The sequence below is a fragment of the Pyxicephalus adspersus genome, chromosome 10 (assembly GCF_032062135.1).
Source record: "Pyxicephalus adspersus chromosome 10, UCB_Pads_2.0, whole genome shotgun sequence".
Classification (NCBI taxonomy): Eukaryota; Metazoa; Chordata; class Amphibia; order Anura; family Pyxicephalidae; genus Pyxicephalus; species Pyxicephalus adspersus.
In genome coordinates, this window is record NC_092867.1 from 14,378,472 (window position 1) to 14,405,774 (window position 27,303).

Below are 27,303 nucleotides of genomic sequence, written 5' to 3' on the forward strand. Positions count from 1 at the left end.
TGTGTGTGTGTGTGCGCATATTTCAGAAATAACCTAGTATCTACCTTTGTAACATGTACTAAATCTCCTCCTCTCAGTAAATATATATTTATATATATATGACATGGTGTATATGAAAATGCAAACTATCGTTAGGTCATGCTTAATTTTTTAACACCCATAAGTGTTAAACCTCTATATAAACCCATATTCTTTCAAGCGCAAGTTTTGCTTGAATCCGTTGTGTCAATTTGTTTTTTGAGTCCATTGAGCTGTAAAGGACAAACATAAAACACACCCAAGGCATATTAAACCTGTAAAACCACCACTTCATTGATTCCATGTAGTGTACCCCAAAAGTTTCCAAACCAAGGAAGCTGTGTTTTTCGCATCTCACCAGCTCCCGGATCCTGGTTTACCCTTTGTGAGGGAGAATTAGTCCATGATGTGTCTCAGCAACCACTGGAAAACCTTTAAAATGGAATGGGTCAGGAACATAACCAAATGAGCTGGGAAATGTCTGCATGATGAACTGTTCCAGTGTTTAGGTCTTCAAAAGGCTTTAAAGAAAAGTATAAATGACTGTGCTTTGCAATGCAAGTTTTATGCATTTTTTGTGGCAACAGGTTTGCTCCAAGGGTTTTCCTGTCAAGATTCACATTTGGAAGTTTGTATGGCTACTTGAGCAACGTGAAGAGGAAAGGAGGAATTAGATATTGGCTAGAATACCAAATTCACTGTCTACCTATATGTATGGGTAAACCTATTGGGATTCTTGCTCCTGAAAAAACAAGTTAGTAATGCCAATCTGCATATCTCTGTCTACACAGGTTTTTTATCAGTGTTTTCTAATTTGGCATTTTGCTTTAATGATCTTAGGTGTCATACTGAAACATGTAAACCCATCAATATACACAGAAAAGTAGTTTGCATGTAACTCCACATGGTTGTAGAGCTTTCCTTGATCCTTTGTGGGACTTGGTTTATGTTGTTTAGTGGTGCATGAGCAATCTATAGAAGAAAACTGTGTAGGAAAAAGAATGTCATATGTAGATTTTATGATATAAGAATAGTCAGTAAAGAGCTCTTCACACCCAATATAATACTAACACAGTCAGGTTTTCACAGGTGACTCCTGAATCCTTTGTCTATTGTGTGTAGTCATCCTGAGGCAGATTTGTTACTAAGAAGGACATGTTTTATCTCTACCAACTTAGTTGAGAATATTACACTCAGGATAAACAAAACTTTCACAATTTTCCAACTTCAAATCCAGTAATTTTTTGTTGTCTTTTCCATTGCACAATAGAAGCAGGTGATTAGCTGGGACTTTTTAACATGTCAGAAGCACTCTTGCATGATCCAGTTGTTTCCAGGTATGCTTTAGTTATATCAATTGTTTAAAAAATGTGTATGTGTTAGGGATCTTACAGGTTTAAGGCAACCCAGACATCATGTTGTGTCCCACACTAAAGAACATATTAAACATGTAATCCCACCACTTCTTGCTTTGCAGGAGTTTATCCCGTGACATGTAAACCATGTTGGAGGCCACTGATGGATTTATAAGGCTTGATACTAGAACAATGCTGGTGACAAAAACCATACCAATAGCCTACAAATAGGACTTTGGTATTGTTGTCTGAGGCCATTACTCAAAGGAATAAGCAGACGGAGAAGGGGACTTGCATGAGACGGTCTCACAAGGGACTGAAGTGACTGCATAGGGAGAAGTAATTAGTATTTATGTATCTATCCCTTTATTTGTGCTGGGGCTGTCTGTATCTCTGCAGAAAACTATACTTAGACCGAACACAAAGCAGCAGGTGAAACACGGCCCAGCAAAGTATTAGGAGCTGTACGGAATATCATGGAAAAAGTATGTGCATACATATCTCTCGCCTCTGTCCAAGACTAATTTTAACAGGAAGATTTACTGAGCTATTTGGCTGCTTTATGTATGTTGGGAGAGAAAACATGTAAGAGGTGGAAAATTTCTGTCAGGTAATCTGCGGATAAGCTATTTAAGCAACGGTACATCATAATTGCTAAGAACATGTTCCTCCTTTTAGTCATTTATTCCTGCAACCCAACCGCTATTTTAACCTCGTTGTTATAAAAAGGTGTACCTAATGGGCAGAAGTGGGATTATGTTTTTATCTGCACAGCTCACTCATGAAGAGAAGGGTTTCTCAAATCACCAGAGGCTTCATGAGCAGACAGCAGAAAAGCCATGATGTTTAGCTAGCAAAATGTTTTTTTTTCCCTCACAGAGAAAAATTTTGATTTCTGTGCCATATTCTGTTTGATACCCTGCAGTGAAAATTTCATCTTGGCAGATGATGTGCACCAGACCAGACCAAGATTTAAATTCCCATTGAAGCTGGCATTTTGGTGCTCGGGGAACACCAGTTTCTGAGGCATGTGACAATACAGGCTGGATATTCTCAGCCTGCCCATTGTAAGCTCCTTGGTGTGTCTGATCAGACCAACCTGACCTCTCTGAGCCAGACACTTCACCTAGGAGCATATGTGAGGATCTTGCAATATCAAGAATTCAGTGAATTACACATAAATCAGATTAAAACTGAAGTTTAATCTGCTTATATTTCACCTCCCCTTGTTTCTCCATCCACCACTCCCTCGGTAGTATTAGCAGTTCAATAATTGCTTTCACTACTTTTGCTGGTAGCTACATTTTTAATGAGTAAAATTCAGCCTTGATGTTTTTCCTACATTACATACCATAAAAAGGATTAAGCATTTATTATTTGTCACAATTGTCATAGCACTAAGTGCACTACCAATTAGGATTGTTCTTGTGTTAAATGGTGCCCTGTGCCTAATGTTTTGCTTGCCACCCATTGTAAAGTCTGGTTAGTTCTCTACATCCCACAGGCTCATATTACTTACACATACTTCTGACTTTGGAACTTCGGAAAGAGAGACACTTAAAACCATAAAAAGACAAGCAGGGTGCAACATGATGAAATGTGGCAAACATAGCACACATCCGTTTTTTGGTGGTTGTAAGAAAATATTAAGTGAGAGTCATTGATCAGTGGCAGGAAGATTTCTCGGTGGCTGGTAGTCATAAGCTTATATGGAAGCAAATTTTTTCTTAATTGGCTAAGTAGATTATATAACATTTTTTAGGCTTATTTCACCCCTTCCCTAATTCCCATACCATACCTGGGCTTATGACCCTCTTTGACATTGGGAGGGGGTGTTGAAGGACAGGGTCTCTTCCCCACATTTGGTTTTGCAAAATGGGGAAGGGTGTTCATGACTGAATATGAAACCCATCTCTTAAAGAGGGGGCTTCCAGGTATTTCCTCCCCTTACTGCCAGGGAAAATGAATATAGTCGTACACAGATACCCTTTACCTATTCCCAGAAGTAGGCAATGCCAGTTAAAACAATAAATAATGGTTTAGTCACAAATTTGTTGCTAAATGACAGACTCAAGCATGCAGACTGGCTGGCCAGGAAAAGAGGTCAGTGAGCATGTGCACTTCCTCTAGATTGTCAGGCCCAATGCTTTCCCTCAGCACTGGGGGGTATTTTCCCACATTTGGTACCCCAGATTGTTAAGGGCTTATGGTAAAATGTGGAACCTCCCTTTAATAAGGGGCCTGCTTTGAGATACCTAAGAAGTAAATCTGCACGTGTCATGTCGTCTAGCAAGGTAAATCAGCATCAATAATGAAGACCCAACGATCAATGTTTTTAATTAGCTGCATTTTATCAGTGAATGACAAATCTCTTGTGCTGTGATAAAAGTGCATGAGAATCCTTACAGAATCTTTTCAGATTCTGTGGGAATACCTCGTGGAATGACATATGCTGTCTGCTGTGGCAGCACCACTGGTATTTCCTTTGCATACAGCGCCTTACATTGGTGTCAGTACAACAATCCTGTACCATATATTGGTGTCACGGGGGATTATATTGTCCCTTACATTATTATTATTAGTAATAAGGGAAAACATCTCGAACTCCATCTAAATTCTTGTAATTTGTTACTTACTAGATAGCTGCTCCTAACCCTTGAAAGCCACCAGTCCCTTCTAGATGATGTCATGGGTAGAATTATGCAGGCACTATTGGGCTGACAGTGTTTGTTTAGATCTCTTGCCTAGTTCTGAAACCCTCTGGGTTCCAATACTTTGCATCTGCCATCACTCTGCAGGGAGAAAGAGGGGTTGCAGACCATATGGCTTCCCTTAAAAAGGCAAACATTTCTTCATCAGATACCTAATAAAGTTAGGGATGGTAATGTTCATACCGCATAGACATTCAATACACACGCCAATGTTTATATCAATCACATTGGGGAATGATGATGTATAGCTAATGTGAGGATTTAATTACCCAATGCTGAAATAGAGAATTTGTAAACTACAAAGCATAGGCATTGTAAAAGAGATTACCCTAAATTAAGGCAGAACAACTTTTTATAGTACCCTAACTAGCCGAGGACTGGCCATATGGCTAGATCTCATATTTAAAAAACAAGTTGTGAGATATCTTCTCGTCATTACAACCACTGTGACATTTTGTGTGCCTTTTGATTTTATAAATATCAAGAGGAAAGGCTTGTTCTATTCTTATTACAAGTACCCCTTACCCTATCCAAAACGTTTACACTTTTTCATTAAAACCTTTCCCTAATGGAGAAACTCATCTTCTTCCTGCATTAAACTTCCCTTTGACTGTAAACTGTACAGGTTTAACATTTTCTACAGTACAACTTCAGTATTTATTACCTTGCCAGTCTTAGTGTTAACTGGCCACTGTGAGCTTATGTAGAAATTCCCAAAAATGCCATTTGTGAATCAGGCCAAGAAGGTGAGGCTGTAAATCTGTGAGAGTCCAGTGCTCAGATGTAAAAACAAACATTACTAAAGTGAAACTCGCACAGGTCCCTGGGAAAGTATTCTATTAAGATCAGAAAAAATTTGAGACCAGACTAGGGGTGTTGGATTTTTTTTATTCTTTTGATCTTAACCCTCGTTTCTTGTTTGCTTACACTACCTGCCAAAAGAAGAGTGCCAGACTTTAGTGTAAATTCCGGCTATGTCAGCATCTACCAGTTTAGCTTCGAAAGAGTGAAGCCTGAATACATTTCCCAGAACCCTGACACATCCAAACACATCCAGCTTCAAGCAAACATGGCAACTGTCAACAGAGTAGTGATTTACCAGATATACTACAAGATCGGGGAATCCTTCTTTTCGCTCACAGGTTCTCAAGATCCTCATGGTTCTTTGAAGGCCAACTCTGCCCACAACCAAAATATTAGACTGGGATAACCGCTGGCACATTTATTCACATATCTGCCTTTTATACCTTTTGCTAGGTTGATTGATGGGATTTCCCCACTGGAATTCTTGCATTTGCCCATAACTTTAGGCATTAGAAAGCCATTTTAAGGTAATCCCCTTGATAGGTCCCCTTGATGAGTCCTAATAATGTGAATCAAATTAGGAATCTGATTTTAATATGTGGAAGCAGCTTCTGTTGGGAAAATCTCACCTTTGGAGATTGAACTTGCTTCAGTCCACCCCAAAAATTACTTTTGGTAATGGATTTGGCCTTTATCTAGTTGTGCACCTTTCCTTATGTAGGTCATTGCAAAATATGTGAACCACCTACCTTCCAGGTGAGGTGACTTATTTCAGTTGTACCTTCATTTCTGCCATAGTCCAAAGGAACATTTAATGCTAATCATGGATACATGAATCCTAGTGGAGCAAATTTGTGGATTGTTATCCTGTCCCATTTTGTGGTTGGTTGTGTTTTGTGAGTATTACAACTAGCCTATAATAGAGAAAGAAGGCATAAGAATTTTTTAAAATTTTATTTAGGGAAAAATCTTATGCCTCTTTCTCTACTTGTATCCAACCATTCAAGTCCAAGCCTTGGAGTTGCAAGGAAAAGTACATAAAGGTACATAAAGAACATAAACATTTATTCAGTGTCCAAGCCAGATACCTGGCATCTCTTCTTGGATGCTAGTTCATCAATGTTTGGGGTCAGGCTCTGAGCTGAGGAAATCCGCAGGATTAAGTGAAAGTGTTCATCAGTAAGATGACTCCTGTGCAATGTTTTGATCATCTTCATCTTGGAGAATAGTTGCTCACACAGATATGTGCTGCCGAACATAGAGAGAAGTCGAGCAGCTTGGGTACCGAGCTGGGGCATTGTGCCAGGAATGTAACATGGAAATTGTGCAGCACCCACAGCGTCATACACTTGGATAACAGCAGGCTACGCACAGCCTGAGACACCTCTAAATGACACAAGACAATGGGTCGCCAAGGGGAGTGCTGGAAATGCCAGACGTGGCCAATGCAGGTCAAATCTTATGGGTGGCCCACCACTGGAACTCCCTCTTCATTGAAGTAGGGCCGCTAGAACAATTGCTGGCATTACTTGCATCTATAAAACGGTCCACTTCAGGGTCACGTATAGGCAGAGAGCCCGCTGGTCTATAGACACGAGTGATGCCGGGAATTGTAGTGGTGGCTCTTTTTCAATGCAGCCGCAAAAAATAGGACATTGCAGGCCAGATTTGGCCCGCAGGTGAGAGTTTGACACCCCTGCCCTCGATAAACATCTTGTGCCATCAACCTCACTCAAAGTGATCTATAAAGTTAATGTCATTAAAACTTTTTTGTAGCTACCTCATTCTTCCCCCCATATCTTACAGAATACAATTCCACAAAACCTTTTAGACATATCTGAGCACACTCAATGACTAGCTAAGCAAAGCACCTTCAATTGATACAGGAAAAAACACAAATGTAATGATTGATTAATAACAAAACTATTGATCAGCATACACATGACTGAGAGCTTGAAAAGCACACCTAAACCTCTGTTGTATGCCTGCTGTGGATCCACAAACTGAAACCGAAGAAAAATCTGGCAGACATTTACAGTTATTAAATATGTATTAGGTAAAAGTATACTTTTTTTTTAGTAATTTTAGAAGTACTGGTTTATCAGGCACCCTCCCCACCTAGCTCAGGGTTGTGCTGGGGGCCAAAGGACAAATGCTAAATAAAAACGCTCCATCTTTAAAGTTCAAAAAAAACCTCCCGTTACTCACCTGTCTCTGTTTCTTTACAGGATGCCTCCATCTTCTTCTTTCTTCACTTCATCCTTGAGCTCTTCTGACTAATTTGATTGAGATTATTGCAAAAGTGACACCACTGTCCCTGTCTAAAGCAGAGAGGTTTTTTTTTTAATGTATATTATATATATTTTCTTTTTTTTCTCAATAGTGCATAATTTCATAATTTCATTCACAATACATTGTGGTTCACTGACACCTTTGTGTCACCTTTGCTTTTTTTTGTTGTTAGTACATGATTACATTATGCCAGAGTTCCCTTTTCGCTTGCAATCCCTTTCCAATAATGCTCTCTCCTCGAGCTGCTTACTTTTTAAATCTGCCCTATTGCTATGTAAATTAGATTCAGTGACACGGGCCTTAGTTTCTGCTTCTGGTAACTCTCCTCTTGAATGATGGTTTTTGGAACCAGTCCCCACCTTCCTGTAACTGTTTCATGCTCCAGTTAAGTTTGCACAGACTTCTCATTTTAGTCTTACAGGTTTCCTAAAGTCTAATTCCAGCTACCCTGCTGAGTTCAGACTCCCTTTTCAGTCCCCCTGAAAGAGAAAAACTCTCGCCTATTTCAGCCTGTTAGTACTTCTGTACGCTGCTAGAACATAGAGAAAACACATCGCTGGCATCTAAATTGCTGCTAATTACTTTATAAAAATACTTGCTTGGAATAGGTAACATTTGTGAAATGTGAGTTCGCTTGCCAGTACATAATTCCTTTTAGGAACTCAACTGAGTACTGTTTATATATAGCTGACCCAACCTGTTTTTTCTTTTAATCATTCCCTTTCTGCAGGATATAAGTGTTATGTAATGAATACATCCTCCATAAACTGAAATCTGATTGGATGCAGAGGTTTAATGCACATCACTTCTGTTCCTAACTAAGGGCTGTGACCTATTCAATACCTCATAGGTCCTAGCAATGTAAGAGGCATTCCTCCAACTGACCACCGCAATAATAAACTGGGAGCTGTAGAATTTTAGTAATTTTAGAAGGGGATCCTTGAAAACATAAAAGTTCTTTTTAAGTGGTTCTTCCGTGTTAAAAAACTTGAGAAAGTTGGAGGTTTGTTTTTTATTTTTCTTTAAGAAACTTTCCTGGAGGAAACATGTAGGTTGCTAATACTGATCCTCTAACAAAAATGATGGTGGGCTGATGATTTTAATAAACTAAAGCGCTTAGCTGTCTAACTCACAATTGTAACTCTGCACCTACATTACCTACTTTTTTCCTTTTTCTGTACATAAAAAAGAACACAACAGAATGGTTAACAAATAAAATGTACATTCAAAATTGATATATTTTTTAACCCAAAGTATAAATATAGCTTACATAAAAAAGGTAATTCAGCCCCCATCTATACTATTACATTTTGATAATGCATCAATATCCGTGTGTTGCAGTGCACTATTCAGTTTGTATAGAACTTTAAATGCATAGAGGTGCATAGTAGTACGCTGCATTAAAGAAATTGTGCAGCATTTAATTGTGTGTGCTGTAATACATTTACAGCTGATTCAAGAGGAATAGGCTGGTTTAATGCAATGGGTGTTCACGCCTGCATTAGGAGAGAATATGAAATTTGCAAAGCACTGATTGCATGACCATTTAATTTACCCTAGTTCAATTGTAAAAAACATCTACCTTTTAAAAAAATAAAGAAATATAAAATAAATGATAAATACAAAATGCTGAAGTAAAATAAATAATTAGCTTGTCCATTTTTTCCCATCATTATGTCATAGCTGATCATATCTAAACTAGGATAAAAACTCCCTCCCTATGATGCGTAGGGATTGAGTGGGTTTTCCAGATATGTGGAATCGTAACTATGTAAAGTGAATAAGATGGGAAAAGGCTATTTTTTCAGGGAGCCACCAAAAAAATGTTAGCTTTTATAACTACTGGTGATCATTTCAAAACTCTTTAATTTGTGACCGTATAGTTTTTTCTTTTTTCTTTAAATTAGAACAGAGTTGCTCTTTAGGTTGAAATCACAGTAAGAAGAAGCGGTGTTTGCCTAAGGAAATTCTTCCAGCAATCAAGGAAGAACGTGGATACTTGTGCTAATGATCCCAAAGCCGTTAATGTGGTTTCTCCAGTTAAATTGATTCATGAATTTTGAAGAGAACATTACCTAATGAATTTTCTTTGAATAGAAAGCAATTAAAAGGACAAATCAGACTGATTAACCCCACCGTCAACCTACCGCCACAGTACAGCACAGGGTTTGAAATTCTATCATAGGGAAAAACTAGAGCAGATTTCCTATCTTTTTGCCCTCTGCTAATCCATGTAAATTAATGAACAAAAAAGTTAATTTCTTTGGTGACCTTCTTCTGGTATCACCTGGATTATGCTTATGTTTAATTTGCTTAATGTTATAATATTAAAAGACTAAACATATTTTTCTCCCTAACAAAGTGATTATCATTCCCTGCAGTCTCAAGTCATTTTTGCACTCACTTAACCCACATGAAAAGTGCACTCTTCCCTTCCGGCAAACTTCAGTAACTTTGAAAGTATGAGAGTTCAATGACTATTTTATATATGCATTTATACATGTGCTGCATGTATGTTGTGCATGTGATACTTGGGGTCGCAATTATTAAATTCACCAGGTAGCAGATATAAACCTTACCTAGATAAAATTTTGCTTTCTAAAGCATCATGTATAATAAAAAGTTACATTTTTCAATGTTCACGTCAGCCTGGCCCCTAGTAGTCTGAACTAAAGGTGCATGTATCAGGGAGACAGTACCGAACACTAGGGGTGCATGTATCAGGGAGACAGTACCGAACACGACAGTACCAAACACCAGGGGTGCATGTAGCCTACTGAAAACTTACAATGGTGCTTGTTGTTTAGTGTAACAATGAACGTGGTAACAAAGAATTATGAAATTCATTCTTGTATCCAAAAACAGCCTGTGAAGAGGGTCTGAAACTCAGAAAGTGGGAATGCATTATCCTATCAAATATTCCTAGTACAAATGTAAAACTAGAATACAAAAAAAAAAAAGTAGAATACCTCTCATGTCCACAAGTGTACACTTAAATATTTCAGTGACATACTATGTAGGGTAGCAAAATATCTGTATGTTAAGTAACTGATCTGGAAAACCTTTGTTTTTATGTATAGGTTTGAATACAATGATTAAAGTTTAGAACTACTGTTGTTTTAATACTGTCTGTGACCCCACCAATCATGAGAGACTGTTCATTTGTTTGGTTCTGATCTTCTGTGGATGAATCAGAAATGCTGGTTAATGTCAATCAAAGGTATGAATGATTAAGCACATCCAAACTTGTACATGTGTATTATTATTATTATCCTGTATTTAACACAGCACTTTACAAAGTCCATAGTAATATCACTAGCTCACAGGTCATTTTAAAGGTCTCACAATCTAATGTCCTACCAAAGTCTTTCTCTCTCTGTATATCTTTTATACAGTCTAAGGGCAATTTTGAGGGGAAGCCAAATAACCTAACTGCATGTTTTTGGAATGTGGGAGGAAACAGGAGTACTAGAAGGAAATCCATGCAATAATAGGGAGAGTCTGCAAACTCCATGTCCTGGCTGAGATTCAACCCTGGGACCTAATGCTGCAAAGTCCAGAGTGCTAACCTCTTATGCTTTGCACTGTGTGCAGTCAATACATGTAATGCTAATATTTCATGAATTGTATGTATAATTTTTTTTCATACAGATAAAGCATCAAAAGTAATAGCAGTGGGAGGAGGCAAACACTGACATTGCCAGGGGTGGTAATCATGCTGGACAGTTTGGTCTGTAAATTATTATTATTATTATTATTAAACATGATTACGCAGCGCTGTACATTAAATAGGGATTGAAAATGACAGACTAATACAGACAGTGATACAGGAGGAGAGGGCCCAGCCCCGAGGAGCTTACAATCTAGTAGGTGGGTGAATTTCACACACAATAGGATGGGAGTAAATGTGAATAAGAAATAAAAAAAGGATATATGTGAAATAATTTTTTTGAATTTTTTATCTTTGAGTAGTGAAAGTTCTGTATTCCCAATGCAAGTTGGCGTGTTAAATCTCTTAAAAGTAGTACAACGTACTGAGGTTATAATGGTAAAGTCACAGCCATGTGATTTACCAGTCATGAGTGGGGTCCTCTTTTCTTGTTCCTGTGATGTGAGTAGTTCCTAATGGTCGCCTAGCCTTTCTAAATAAGAGTGGAACTTGACAGTGATGATATTTGTGGGATGAACCAGTGAGGGAGCATTTGCAACTTTGGATTAGCATTTCATTGCACTCAGTAGCATTCTGTCCAGGGCCCTGAACAGAAGATTTAGGTGAGTATACCTAGATTCTCGAAGTAAGGAAAACATCATAACCTAACAAAGGGATTTGCCTATCCAATGCCTGAGGAAGCAACAGTCATTTACAAAATGTGCCAGTCTTATTGGTATGGGCAACCTACATTATATGCTTAATTTAAATGTTTCCTACAATGCAAATGATGAACTTGTTTCAGCATACTCCATCAAGCACTCAGAATCTGATGTGTTAAATAAGCTGGTATTGGTAATAGATGTTAGGTAGGGATACGTACAATGTCTGCAGACAATATTTCAGGTAAAAGCTACCTTGAGGTTGTGAGAATGTGGTCATGTATGTAGAGTATTAAAATAAGCTGACTGGCAGCCAAGCATATCATGTGCAGCTTTATCAAAGACTTCCCTGGATTTATATAGTGGAAGGAAGGAAACACATGTCTTCACTGACATAAATCATTCTGAGCAGCCCACAAATCACACTTCTTGATGTGTGTAAAGATTTGTCTACTCAAGCTGTAAAATGAAAAGTTATTTGAAGTGCCTTTAAACCCCATCTATTGTGTAACAAGCTGCCTTCACAGTCAGCGTATGACAGTCAAACCACAATGTACTTGTTCACATATCAAAATGTCCGTTGTTTTAAGATGATGTTACAGACAGCCACTCATTAGATGACTGCATCTACCATGTTTCCATGCCAAAAGATAGGAGTGTTTAGGACTGTCACTATTAGCCGTAACTGCTTCAATGGTAATATGACTTCTATATAGTCTAGACTTCTTCTTAAAATACATCTTTCAATGATATAATTACAGGGGCAGAGGATTTAAGTGCTGTTAGGTCCAGGGAGTCAGGGAATACACCTGTGACTGTGGAGGTTTTCATTTATCCCGGTTATTGAATATCTAGTAGTAGTTGGTCACATTCAGCTATACTTGTTTTTGTAATGTTGAAGACGTTTCGGTGCCTATCCAAACTGCTTCTTCAGTCAGTAGACCTGATTTATTAAAGCTCTCCAAGGCTGGATAGGATACACTTTAATCAATAAAGCTGGGTGATCCAGCAAACCTGGAATGGATCTGGTTCAGTATTCAAAACATTTGCCAGCAAATTACTTTGAAAAAATCTATTTCAGGTTTGCTGGATCCCCCAGCTTCACTGATAAAAGTGTATCCTTTCCAGCCCTGCATAGCTTTTTTAAATCAGGCCAAGTGACTCAATTTTTCCCTCAGTGAAGCTGTTTTTCTCTAATGGAGCCTTTGGAATACCTTTCAGGTCCTCAGGGAACCTCTAAGAATAATAACAGTATCCAAAGCTCACAGTGCAATAATGTGGTGGTCTATAGGAAGAACATCTTACATTGCTAGTCATTGGGAAGAATGTCACCCCCACAGATAGCCAAAAAAATCATTGTTGTCACCTAAACTGACCTGAAAGGCACACATTGCGTAGTATATAGTTATATTAATATTTATAGTATAGTTATATTTCATATTGTATAAGCTTACATCAATATTGTATGAGTAGTATTGTGTTAAGGCAGAATCGTCAACCCAGCACTAGTCTTAAGAAATATTTCGCCAATCATCCTTGAGTGGCCCATCTCCATTTCTTCATACCAGATTTGGACAAGGGTCTTCAACAAGTATGACAAACTTTATAAACGTTTCATGGATTATCTTTGAGTTTCACCTAAACATGTACGGTGTTCCGTTTCAGACTCCTTGACCAAAACTGTGCTGCTGGCACTGCAGGAGAAAGTGAAAATGGGAGAGACCATTACCTACAAGGGGCTGGCTGAAGTTGTAGGGAATGCAAATGCTGTGAGAGCCATTGGAGGAGCAATGAGAAGCAACCCAGTAAGTAAAAACCAGCAGTAACCAGTTTGCTATCTCAGAGAAATGTGCATTACCATGTGTAACGTTTTGTACCAAATGGTGGTCTAAGGCTAGCCATACACATTTTTTATTTCCTACTTTTATTAGTCTGATCACCTTAATTTAATAGCAGATGAATAAATGTCTACCTTCATGGATATGATCTAAATGATTACTGAGGTAAGACCACACAAACTACATAGAGGATTTTATTAACCTGAATCTGTGCTTTAGACTTTACCTGTTTATACTTATGGTGGAACCACCTGGGAATACAGGCATTGCAGTAATATGCGGGTTTCTGCATGGGCTGTAAGCTGGCATGAATACCACTGGTTAGGCCATCTGGTTATTTTAGTAATTAAACATTTTTTGGAGGTAATCAGAAGACTTCATGACAAGGTAAGGATGCCCAGATTCCACATTTGTCTACTGCTCTGAACATGATCAAAGAAAGCTTACAATATGTGAATTGCCTGAGTTGCGTTCTTGTGAACTTTTATGTGGTATACAATGCAAGTTGCAAGCTTTAATCAAAAAGGAAAGTTGACCCTGGTGCTATCATGACAGTAATAAACATTTGGTCACATGTAAACACACAGATAGCTATTATACGAGTAGATTTCAAAGTCTTTTTTGTTTTTTGTTTTTTCATGCATATCCTGTTGTTTCATTAGCCACTGGACGCTTCATATCAGAAGTTTGTAACATGACTGAGTTGTATTCTTGGTGTTTCTGAACCAATGAGAAACTGTTCAGGAAACTATTGATCCAAATTTCTTTAAAGCTTTGGGTCTTGGGTTCTTTATTCAGCCCTAAACTGTGTGTCCATTAGCTTTGTTACCATATTGCAAAATGCATAATTGTATTACTAACTAAACTAGTTCATTTTCTATTTCCAAGTAACTTTTTCACATATACCCTGCAGCAAACATGAATATTCTGACTGATAACTGATGCAATGAAAAGGCCTTCCTGCTAAATGCGTCTAATTTTTCAACATTTTTCTTGGACTTCCAGATGCTCCATGGAAGGTGACCAAATACAGTTAGGTCCATAAATATTTGTACAGAGACAACTTTTTTTTGGTTCTGTACATTACAACAATTAATTTTAAATGAAACAACACAGATGCAGTTGAAATGCAGACTTTCAGCTTTATTTCAGTGGGTTGAACAAAAAGATTGCATAAAATGTGAGGAACTAAAGCCTTTTTTTCCCACAATCACTTCATTTCAGGGGCTCAAAAGTAATTGGACAATGACTCAAAAGCTATATCATGGGCTGGTGTGGGCAATTCCTTCGTTATATCATTATCAATTAAGCAGATAAAAGGCCTGGAGTTGATTTGGGGGGGGGTGCTTGTATATGGAAGATTTTGCTGTGAACAGACAACATGCGGTCAAAGGAACTCCCCATGCAGGTGAAACAAGCCATTCTTAAGCTGCAAAAAAAAACATCCTAGAAATTGCTACAAAATTAGGAGTGGCAAGCACTGGTGAACACCTGGACGTCCACGGAAGACAACAGTGGTGGATGATCACAGAAAAATGTCCATGGTGAAGAGAAACCCCTTCACAACAGCCAACCAAGTGAACAACACTCTCCAGGAAGTAGGCGTATCGATATCCAAGTCTACCATAAAGAGAAGACTGCATGCAAGTAAATACAGAGGGTGCACTGCAAGGTCCAAGCCACTCATAAGCCTCAAGAATAGAAAGGCTAGACTGGACTTTGCTAAAAACATTCTTTGGACAGATGAAACCAAGATCAACCTTCACCAGAATGATGGCAAGAAAAAAAGTATGGAGAAGGCATGGAGCAGCTCATGATCCAAAGCATACCATATCATCTGTAAAACATGGCAGGGCAGTGTGATGGCATTAGAAAAATGTTCTCTGTCCAAATATTTAAGGACCTAACTGTAGGTACCTGGAGTTGATTGCTGTTTACTTTAGGTGGAAGCTTGTTAGGACAACTCACTCTGCAGTTTTAATTTAAAACTAAGTCAGCAATGGTGGCTTCCATAGTCCTACCAGGACAGGTTTTCTTGAAAGGTAAAAAGTGGAATTTGTAACTTCAGCACAGCTGCAGGTTTAATGAATGGCATTATCAGTTCACTGTTTTCCTTTCCTTGTTGCTTGTAGTTTTTCTTAGCTGTCCGCACTAAAATAAGCCTAGTTTTAGATGGGGGGATTATAATGATGTAAGCTGACTTTAACCCTTGGTGGGCTGTTCTGTTATAGTTATTGGAATGATTTATTTTCCCATCTCTGTCTTATGTCACTTCTGCCACCTTTTGTGCCACCCTAACAAGTCAGACCGCATTCCACCTCAATTATTTTTAATTGTTGACAGATTTCAGTCACACATTCTGTAAGCTCTTTTTTTGCTTAGCCCCGGTCTGAGATCTTAACAAAAGTAAACTTGGCCACACATGGGTGGCAGCATGAGGCCAATGCATCGATACACTGTCCATTTTACATGTGTGACTCACCAAGGAATGCTGGCATTGAGCTGACCCACATACCCAGAGTGGAAAATGTCTAAGTCCAATGGGCAGCTTCCAGCGGTGAAGGATATAGATGCTGGAGAGCTGCCATGCTTGTTGCACAAAAGAGCCTTGCATATGTTCCCACAAGGAAAGTGCAAAGGGTTTAACAAAGGATTAACGTAAAAGTGCCTGTGCCAGGGAAAGCCAGGACAGACACTCCTCATATATAGTACTATTATTAAAATACAGCTCCAGGCAAATAGACAGAAACACCCTTTAGTTCCTTTATAAAAATTTTTCAAAGTTGAGAAATCATTTTAAATCACCTAATTACCTGGAATGTGTCATTAATAAAAAGCTGTTACCTGTAGAAGGCTGAAATAGACCTTTCATTGGAAATGCCTTCTCTGAAATCTGACTGGAGGTGGATATTTAGAGTGTAGAGAATTAGATTTTGTGGTTGGGTTTTAGGAAGGATGGGGCTCAGAATGCAGTTACCAAGATGGTGACAGTGTCCATCACAGGCACCATGTGCTTTTCTGCCATTGGTACTACTTACCAATCTTTGTCTTAGAAACCAACCACTATCTCCTGACATTTCAGCTATTTTCAACATTCACTGTGGCGACAGGGCAACTATAAAGACAGTTTTTCTAATTGCATGCAAGCAACAAGTAGGACTAATAGGCAACAAAGGAAAAATGTCTCATGCTGACCTAAAATGTTGTAATCAAAGACACAATTGTCATGTTGGCTATTGGATAGAACAGCGCAAGTCTTCAGCCAACTCTTGTCACAAGCAGCATTGGAATTCACTAAGCTACTTGTCGGCCCACACCAGACAACCTATAACAACACAAGCCAAACAGAAGCTAAAGGAACACTCTTCAGTGCTTCAAGAATTTCTTGGAAGAATTTACTTTCTATCAGACATAAATCTATGTGAATACATGATTATTGTTGATAGAGGAGCAGAAATGTTTTTTCATTTGGTGTGCAATTGATGAAATTGCTGTCAGTATTGCATCATCATATAGCCCTTCTATCCATATAGTCTCTCTGTGAAAGGCAATGTTTAATACATGAAGATGCAGAGATAACATCCTGTCCCTTCCTTTACCCCCACAAAAAATAAAACTACCAAAAATTGCAAACATAATGCATGAAACAATGCATAATGATACATGAAAAAAGTCTTAAGGGCCAACATCATTCCTAACAATTGTTTTTTTAGGGTTGGGACCTCTTGTCAGACTTTTTATTTGTTTATATCGCTTGGGTTTCCATAAAGATAGCAAAAAGGAATTGCTTCATTGGAGATACACACAACAATAAAACCTGATACATCTCCGAACATATCCCTGATTTTTTTATCCCTATTAGAAGTACACTGGTCACTTCTTGCCCCAGTGTCTATGCATAAAACGGGGTTACACACAGCAATGAAAAGCTGACGGAGTTTCCAACCCTTACTTTTTCTATACAAACGGAACAATAAAAAGGAATATAAGTGTGAATTTTGGGGGTTTTATGACATTGTAATGTGCTTTTATAGGCAATGTTTGACATGGCTTTACTTCCATCTTCTGAACAAAGGGCATGTGTCAACAGGCTGGTACCATACAAGTGATAAAAGTTTCAAAACCTTCTATGGTAATACAAGCATTGCTTGAAACTGATAAAATGCAGGTCAGAAGGGGGTCAGCGGCAGGTTATTCACCTATCAATGAATTCTGAATTATTTCAGAAGCATATCAAGCTTGTGCCATCGACACAAGCCCAAAGTCCATCTACAGGAGCCTTTATTCCATTAGTAAATGTTTCTAAATGGCACATACTGTATTCATCTAATGATTGTAAGAAACTGAGGATTACAGTTCCAGGTTTCTTTCCTTTAAAATTTTCTTCGGATCATGCTTTCTGTTCTGGTATGGAAACAGTTAAATTAGGAACCTGTGACTACACATTTAAATTGTAATGTACCTGGAAGTCCTGTGGAATGCTTTGTAATATTATTACTGTATAAATAAAACATTTCTACTTTATAGCGTTAGCGACTTTTTTTTTCCACTGCAAACTGTAAGTAAGGGAATGTGCAAGGAGCTCCTTCTTTTCCCTTAAAGCAGATCCAAAGTCTGTAATATAATCAAACTGTGGCATTATATTAGCGCACACAAATTTTTTATACTACCACCGAGGGATAGAGAAAAACTGAAATAAGATTGACCATAAGCAGCGCACCATCCCTATACTGGGGAACCTGTGCTTAAAAAACAAATTGCTATAGCTTTATTGTACAATTTTCATCCTTGCTAACAGGAAAGCAGAGAACTTCACTCTGCAGCCCGCTGTTCCCGTCGTCTGGAAGCTGCTGCAGCTCCGCAGCCTCAGGGCAGAGTTAGGTATATTCTACCAGACAGCAATTACACATCCTCTTTACACTAACCTGCATTGTTATTCTGCAAGAATTGTCTGCTCTTCCTTTATGTTGTATGATGATGCTGTAATCTGCGTGTCATTCTTTTAGCTTATCTATGTACAGTTTGGTATAATGATATACAAATGGCATTAAATTTATATGGAAACTGCACTGGCAGATAAATATATTTACATAGGTAACATGGTTTATTTGTACTCAGTCTGCATTTTAAAAAATATTACTTTAAGTGTGAATGTTGAGCACGTTTTTATTGGTGAATACAATAGAAATCAAGAACAGATTTTACTAATATGGTTATATTCTATGGTGCCAATTAACATGTTAAAAGAAAATGAGAGAACAAGTGAGGGATGAACTAATCTTTCTACTTCTCTTTCAGTGTCCAATAGCATGCTGATGGAAGCCACATGGGCCTGGCCTAGGGACCCTTAGCTGCTAGGCATAACACAGTTGCCCGGGCCTTTTATTTATGCTGGCTATTGCTGCCTCTACATAGGCCACCAAATCTGCAGCAGCACAAAGCTGGTTTTAAGCCTGGTGTTTAGCTTTAATTCTGTGTAAACATTTTCATACTTGGAAAAGAAGAGACAGAGAAAGCTGGGGTTTTGGTTCTGGCAAATGTAGCTCATATTGTGTTTTTAAATAGATATAAAGTTGTGGTGAAATAAATTGGCATTCACTTATCTGTAAATATATACAGATATATCTGTATACTATATCTGTAAAGTGTAAATATAAATATAGATTGCTTACTCCCATTTCAAGCTTCATGGACAGTGGTACCTTATATGTATAAAAAGGAGCCCCCGATTGATTAAATAATGCAAATATAATATCTCTTTCCAGCGCGTTTCACATACAGGATTCTTCAGAGGATTTGTAGAGAGCTTTAAGGTATGATGGTTGAAATGGTTCACAAGTAAAAATTCCCCATAGGTAAAATCAAACTAACATCCCCACCATCCTTTAGCTTTGGAGCTCTGAACTCAGTAGGTGCTGGTGCTGATTTCACACTTACCGTATTTTTCGGCGTATAAGACGCCGAAATAAGAATTTTAAAGGAGGAAAATCTAGAAAAAAAAGATTCTGAAAGATTATTCCCCTTCTGATCACTCATGTGCCAATTTATCCCCTTCTGATCACTCTGGCTTCTCCTCGCTCGGAGGAGGAGGAGACACGCGCTGCAGCCAGGAGGAGAGGAGAGAAGAAGCACGCAGCATCGCGGGATCGGGTGAGTATGAGATTTTAATTATTTTTAAAAACTGTGTTCGCTGTATAAGACGCACCCACTTTCCCCCCCCCCAGTTTTGGGGAAGAAAAAGTGCGTCTTATACGCCGAAAAATACGGTATGTATTCAGGTGCATGTAAAACAACACTGAAAATTCATAGTAAAATCTGCGTTATTATAGTCAATGGCAGTTTTTACATTTGTGCATCTGTAATCTAAGTAAAAATGTAAGGAACTACAAAATTCTTTTATTTGATGCAGTTATGTACAATCAGAACCTGGGACTCCAAAAACAAGAACCTGCAATATATAAAGAAAAAAATTAATATTCAAATATCTGTATAGATATAACCAGGATTTGTTCCTTTCATTATAAGGTTTTAAGATCTTTACAAAGCATTGTCTGGTAAGAAGCAATGGAATCCTTGCAAATGACAAAAACCTGATAGTAAAGTAATTTAAAATGTATTAAGTTGCATAGGAGACCCAAGTCAATGCAAACCCAGAGGAGAGGAGAATTTTCTGGGTGATAGGAAAGTTTACACAGGCAGATCTGTCTTCCTCTTCAAATATTACTTAGTTATAGATTTCTTCTTAAACGTTAAGGATCTGTATTTCAGGTCTGACCATGTACAGTCTGGTTAAAAGTGAAGGGTTTGTGAACCTTTTTTGGTCCTAGCTTGGCATCAACTCTTAACATATCTGTGCCAAGAGTAAAAACGAGCCCATTAAATGCCTGCAACCATTCATTACAAAAATTAAATGCCCATGCTCTGTGTGTGGGAGTCATGAGGATCTTGGAACCTCATAGTTGTGTCTGTATGGCAAGATATAATATATTTGCATTAATGAGTCCGAATAATGAGCAGGTATTAGAATGTGCAAGCCAGTTCCTAAAAACCCTTCGGTATTCCTTCCCATACATTTTTTAGCTGGGTGGGAAAAAACCTGTGGGCTGGTGGCAGCCCTAGTATTGTGACCCAACTTTTCAGTAACCACCCAAAAACAGCTTAGTGATTACTGAAAAGTTACGGGTGTTGCACCTAGCTAAAAGGGGTTGGCTGGACTTGCACAAAACCGTATTACTGGTTGATGCAAAAAAAAGAACCTTCCCTCATCCACCCATTGGCATACATATTTTAACTTTAAGTTGGCATGTAGCAGCTTAGAATACTGATAGATTATTGATCGTTATTGCTGATTTCCTAAGAAATACAAGTAAATCAGGGGGTGTTTATTAAAAATTATCTGGAGTTGTTCTTTAAAGTATAAAATCTCCTCTTTGGTAGCTTACTTTCAGCATTAAAGACAAAGCAGAAAATATGACTGCTTTTTTTTCCCCTGACTAAATAGCTAAAAATCCATATTTTCTGTCAAGTGTTGTCAGGGTGATGCCTAATTCGCGGTGTACACTGTCTACAAGTTTGCCTTTGTAGTTCTATCGTCGCGTATAATTCATACAGTGACCTTCAACTTTATGAGAAGGTGGAAAAGGTGCCCGCAGCCGCAGCTAGAAGCAGCATCTCAACAAATTATGCCAAGGACATGCAGGGTGGCTCACCTTTTGCAAGAAAAACTTCAAATAGTTTACAGCACTCAAGATTGATTGTGAGGTCTGCGGGCCTCAAAGGGTACCCATAAAGTTCAATTAAAAATCTCATTAGGATTGTATAGGAGGATCAAACAGAAATCAGGAGGGACTCATGGGAGACGGAGAATGCCTGCCTGATTAGTCCGAGGCCTTCATAAATGATTATTCTGTTACTCAAATAAGATGTCTTTTGTGGTCTGTTAGCAGTAATAGCCAGATTTTACATTCTGCTTGCTTAAATTATACTTCCAGGTAAGACAGAATGAAGTGTACAGCCTGTCACTAATATTATTAATATTGTAAATCCTGATATTAATGGGATGGAGTCGAGTAAAAGAACTCTCTATTCCTCTAGTAAAATGTGACTTGGAGTGTTCAGATGAAAGTCATAACTGCCAGTACAGAAGCACTGTAGAAAGTATTCAGTAAGTCAATGAGCAGAGCACGGTAACCCAGAGCTTCCAGAGTCATACTAATATAAATCTGACATCTATAAACTGAAATCTGTTCATCATTAATGCTTAAAACTAAACTCCAGGCAGATATAAACAAATGAATGCACATCTGTATACATTCATACATCACTAAAAGTATTTTTACAAATGCAAGCAGGGTACAGCAGGAACTGAGACAGAGAGAAAAGCTGCGCAAGCAACCATTTAATTTTGCTGTACTACTTATGTGAGAAAGAAACAAATAGGCTGATAGGAAGAGGGAAAAACAAGAGATGAGCTTATCAATGTGCTACATCTCTTTCACTGTCCAATCACAGGCTGGGAGAGGGGCAAATACTGTTTTGCAGCAGAGAAATATTGGGTATCCTGCCCTGCTACACAGGGCTGTATTGTGTGACAGAGCTGTGTAAATATTCAGACCAGATGGACACTAAATACTGCATACCCCAGGGCAACTGTTGCTATATTTAATTTATGGGCCATATTTAATAAAGCTGTCGAGGATTTCAAACTCTCTCTGAAAACTATGAACAAAACCAGGGCTGCCCAACTATCAGGCCCACATACAAGCCCAGATTTTATAAAACCTACTTTACTGATTCTTTATATATCACACCTTGGTAGAATACTGCTGTCTGGTAGAGACTAAAATGTGTGCTGTCAAAAACTGGAGTTGGGAAGCCACACTATGTGGCATTCTTTGCATTCAGTTGGAACCAACAATTAGGGTTCTATAAAGACGCACACTCCATTCTATCACTCTGACTTTTACATGTAGACCAATGTATCTTAGGACTATGTCTGGCCATGCCTCGTCCCTAAGGGTGCCATATGTTTAGCACTGACAAAATCATATCATGTGCACTGACTTCAGTAATTTCCCTACAGGATGAGAACATGAGACATTCTTTGTTTGGAGTTTGTAATTTCTCTACTTGTTTTCCTGTGAATTTTCTTTGACTCTTGGTTTTCTTCTGCATCCCAAAAACATACCAACGGTTTAATTAGCTTCACTCTGAAAAATTAGCCCTAGACTAATTAAGGATACATAGCTGTGGAAGGGAAGATTGTGAGCTCTTTTGGGGAAGAGTTACTGGCATTACTATGGTACATGTCAGTGCTTTATCAGTATGTTAAAATAATAATTTAAGTTTTAAGAGATCAGCTACCTTGCATGCTAGCATCCCTCCCTGGTATTGGATTATCTTTAGAGATCTAAAGATCTCTGCCATTAGAAAGGTATTGAATAGACTAGAAAAATTCTCCTAATTTGTTAGCACAGTTTAATTAGAATGCTCAGCCTATCAACAAGTGCAGTTCCATGCGATGAAGCCCAGGTCCATCACTCTTGTACATCTTCAGCACATGCTAAATGCAGTTTAAACACAATCAATACATTGTGTAGGTAGTTCACTATAGCTCTCCCTCCTCCTCCAGCAGCACTTTTCCCTCCTGAACAATGGCGTTATTGAAGACTGACTTTATTCACTGATTGCCACGAGTCTTAATGACCACCCTACTTTTGTTCTGCCAATCACCTAGAAGGCTCTTGATAAAGATTTAGCATCATGTTCTAAGTGTCAAGCCTGTCAGTAGTACTGAGCCATATGACCAGAAGGAGAAAGAAGAAAAAAAAAGAGAGAAAGCAGGGGGAGCTATTGATTACAGCTTCTCGATGTCACTTGTTCTCCAGGATTTAGGTATTGATGAGGCTGCAAGTAAAAACAAGCTTTGTCCCTTGTGGTCTTCTACCCTGAAGTACAAAATGCAAACTTAGAGAAAAATATGCAGCTGCTTCTGGAATCAGAGGGTTTCCATTATCGATTGAAATTTCTCCTTCATGTTATTTTTGTTAGAGACAAATCTACGGGTTTGGAAGTTTTATAGTATTTGAGAGGAAAAAAAAGACAGAAAGAAAAGGGGCTGTGTAAATGATAGATTCGCGTATTGGGCGAATTAGATTTCACAGCGTGAAGGTTTCAGCTCAGCTTTAATATTGCAGCTCCTCGGATATTGATAAAAATTACATTTTATGCAGCGAAGGCTTTCAAATAGAGAAGTAGGGTAATATCCCCCCCCCCCCAAAGTGCCCAAGGGCTGTAATAAATTTTAGTAAGTTTAATTGTTTTAGCAGACTGAATATTTGCACCAGACGTAGGCCCTGACTAAACTGTGTTTAATATTTTAAAATTACAAATCTTTTGTCCTGTATAATACCTCATTTAATAACTTCCCTATGGTTTAAGGTTAGTTAGAATTTTTCCATTTCCACATCTGCATTGCTAACTACGATTATATGTGCCATAATCAATGCTGTTCGTACTCTGGATCCTCCAGCACTCAGCATTTCAAAGTAAAAGGCTCAGGAACCTTTAACTGTTTCAGAGTTGGCCTGATATTGTGTTTCTCAACCAGGGTTCCTCCAAGGGTTGATAGGGGTTCCTTAAACAATAAGCAATTTGTGCCTCTCAAGTCAGTTCACCCAACACTAATGATTTCTTTGGCCATCTGTAAAGGTGACATTCTTCCCACTGACCACCACACTAATATACTGGGAGCTGTGGATATAGTAATTTTAGAAGTTTTTTCAAGGAATTCCCCATGTAAAAAGGTTAAGAAAGGCTTGTATAAAATTTGGAAAGGATCATTTGTATCCAAAATACACCCAATCTTTGCTTCCTCCATAACTTTATCCTGTATAAGCTCGATGTACAGGTCGGCATATGTAAATGTGGACGGAAATTAAAACGAAAACCTTGAGATGCTCAGTGCATCAGTTTTCATCAAGGCATTGTTATAGTGCACCAGTCCACCCATTCTCCATTATCATTATTGTGCTTATCTGAGAACCCTTTACTGTATTCCAGGAGAATAATTTGCAACACACTCACTGCTGGATTTTTGTTTCTTGAGCACAATATTTTGGAAATGTCTCACAGCCAGCAATTTGATTTAAATTTGCCTTAGTGATAAAGTAATTCAGGTACCACTGCCTTCATATTTGTGCTCATTTTGGTGTTTGAACACATGTTTGTGTTTGAAAGCATACACTGGGCCTCACATCCCTTAACCTGCTTATAAGTTTGTACTTTTCTCATGCGAGGCCAAAATTATGTCACCAGACCAATCATTTCAATACAAAATGTTCCCATATAAATATATGTGCAATAATATAAAATATGCGTGTTATTTCCCTGTAAAAAATGCATGGACATTCAAAAGCCTAAATATTTTTGCTGTTGACCACGGTCTAGGATATGGCGCTCTCAAGGCTGTGCATGTCCAGGCCATGGGCTATATGCAATGAAAGATTTTCATGTAAACAGTCATTTTCAGACACGTTGTAATTATTAAAATGGGTACAGATTCTGGCCCTCGAACATTGGCACAGGCATGGCCAGCAGCTGATTGACAGGCATGGTACCCTAATACTTGTACTAGCCACATTCTATTTAATATGACTTTGCATTGCTGTGGTTCTGAACATCTAAAATGGTGAAATGCAAAGCATGATGACACAACTATTTGTTTATAAGGGATGCTGTGTTTTCACCCATCTATCTGCCTAGTTGAAAGTAGATACAGGGCATTTACTTGTCACAAAAATATAATCACTGTATTTATATCTTTAAAAAGAGTTGTATTGAATATTACATTAGACTGTTGCATTTTAGTTCTACTGTTAACATTCATCTGTCATAATTATTCCTGAACATATAATGATGCCCTAGCATTATGGTACATGTGCAGATTGACGTACATTCTGAAGACTGGGAACAGGAAGGTAAGTTTGTTTTGTTGCAGAATAGACATGCTAAGGCTTTTCTGCAATAAGAAGCCTGTGGGCAATTTTTTCAGTTTATTCTGCTTTAACACCCTAAAACTCTCATAATCCCCAACCTTAACCCTTACAAACTCACACTTTCTGCTTTCCAAAAGAATCTTAAGCCATTGTGGCTTTTCCTTCTGTGCAAACAAAGTACTTCTTTCCTTGTGATGTTAGATATCACTCTTTTATCCTAACTTAACCTCAGTTATCCATACCATTCCAGCTACCCCGGTACTGGTTCTATTTACAGAACAAGAATTTCATTGTGCAATAGGCTGCCAGAATATTTACTACCAAAATGAGTACTTGTCCAAAAGTCAGACAATGGCAGCCATTAGCACAGTTTAGGAGCTTTAGCTGAGAGAGAGGTAGGACAAATAACCAATTTCTCCCTAACAGAATTAGATCTAAACCACTGCAAAGATCAAGAAGCCGCCACCACAATCTCTACCTAATATAAACATATGTTTGGAGATCCTCTTTAAATCCCCCTGCTGTATGTTGTAAACAAGGAGCCATTAGGGCAAGTACAACACTGGGAAATATTTGATGCTCTTAAATAACCTTGCAAAAATATTGTCGCCTCCCCTCTTCATCTTTCTATAGATCTATTTATTGCAATTATGTTTAATTTTGTCGCTGACAATTGCCTGGTGTTTTACCTGATTGATTTTAGAACTAATTTTGTAATTGGGGTCACAAATGACTAATATAATTCACTCAGAAGTGTGTGTTAGTTTGCAGAATTTGATTATGGCGGAGTGGAATGGTACACCCCTGAGTTTTTTGTGATTATAAAATAGATCAATATTGTTAGGAGGAATCTTGAGCTGTGATTTCCTCCGAGTATTCCAACAGACTTGTAATGCTCACTTTCTATACAGGAACTAACTAATGATATGAAGATTGAATTTTTAACTTAACCCAGTTATATGGAATAATTTTATTAGTTAATGAACATTTAGAACTGTGTGTGCTGGGTATTACTGCACCTATTTCGGAAGAGGCAGTAGTCCTTGAAAGGATTGTAGGATCTAATGGCTGCTTTATGAGATCATTTGCATATCTTTAACCAGGTTCTTTGGGAAGGGACTGAAGAGAAATGTGCGGTGACAATTTCTCTGAGACAAAGGGATTGTCATGGAGGTACTTTATTTCATCCTGTATATTTATTGGCTTTTCTGGCGTATAGAAATGATATGTATCAATATGCAAATTGCTATAATAATAGGTTTTAAACATGCTCACCACAAATGTATATACAGGGAATTGATCAATTTGTTATATTCAGTGTTGATAGGTATCTGTTTACGAGGGTGATCATAGCAATGCTGATACTGATGACACAGATTGATAGGTGTTGATCACCTCCCCTGGACCTACTTAAATGCAGGTAATCAGTTTTGACTCCATGCTTAGCAGCAACTCACAGCAACAAGGGAAGACAACCTGGGAACCACTAATGCAATAAGCACTAATCTGTATGAAACAATGTTGTGTTACCAGCAGCAGGTGTGGAGTGCAGCCAAACTCACTTTACAAAAAAACACATATAAATGAGATGTGTTAATTTAGGAAGCACACTTTCTTTAAAAAAAAAATCAGTTTTATAACCATTTTATGATTTAATTTTATTACATTACTTTTTCAATAATTGACTGCTGCTTTTCAAGAACTGGCAAATGTCACTTGCTTACAATATGTAAACATGGAGTTGGTTGTGCACCATTGGTGAATAGAATGTCCCCAGAAATATATTCTGCTAGTGTCATTGGCTTACCACTTTTGGTAGAGGTGTATACTGGGATACCAGTCAATTTTTAGGAATCCCCAGCAATAGGAGATTTTAGTGAACTTCTCTCGAAGACATGTTCTTTTGTAAAGGGATGTTGACTTTGCAGCTTTCCTCATTAGAACACTGAGATTCACTCAGTAAATTAAAATGATGCCT

At 38.1% G+C, this 27,303-nt stretch overlaps 1 protein-coding gene across 1 annotated transcript in view; it reads left to right on the forward strand.

The window, feature by feature from the left end:
• The window catches only part of MGMT (O-6-methylguanine-DNA methyltransferase), a 221,224-nt gene that overhangs the window by 180,725 nt on the left and 13,196 nt on the right, over positions 1–27,303 (forward strand). The window contains exon 3 of the mRNA XM_072424220.1: positions 13,157–13,296. Within this exon, the coding sequence (XP_072280321.1) occupies positions 13,157–13,296 (140 nt within the window). The remainder of the gene's footprint in view (positions 1–13,156; positions 13,297–27,303) is intronic.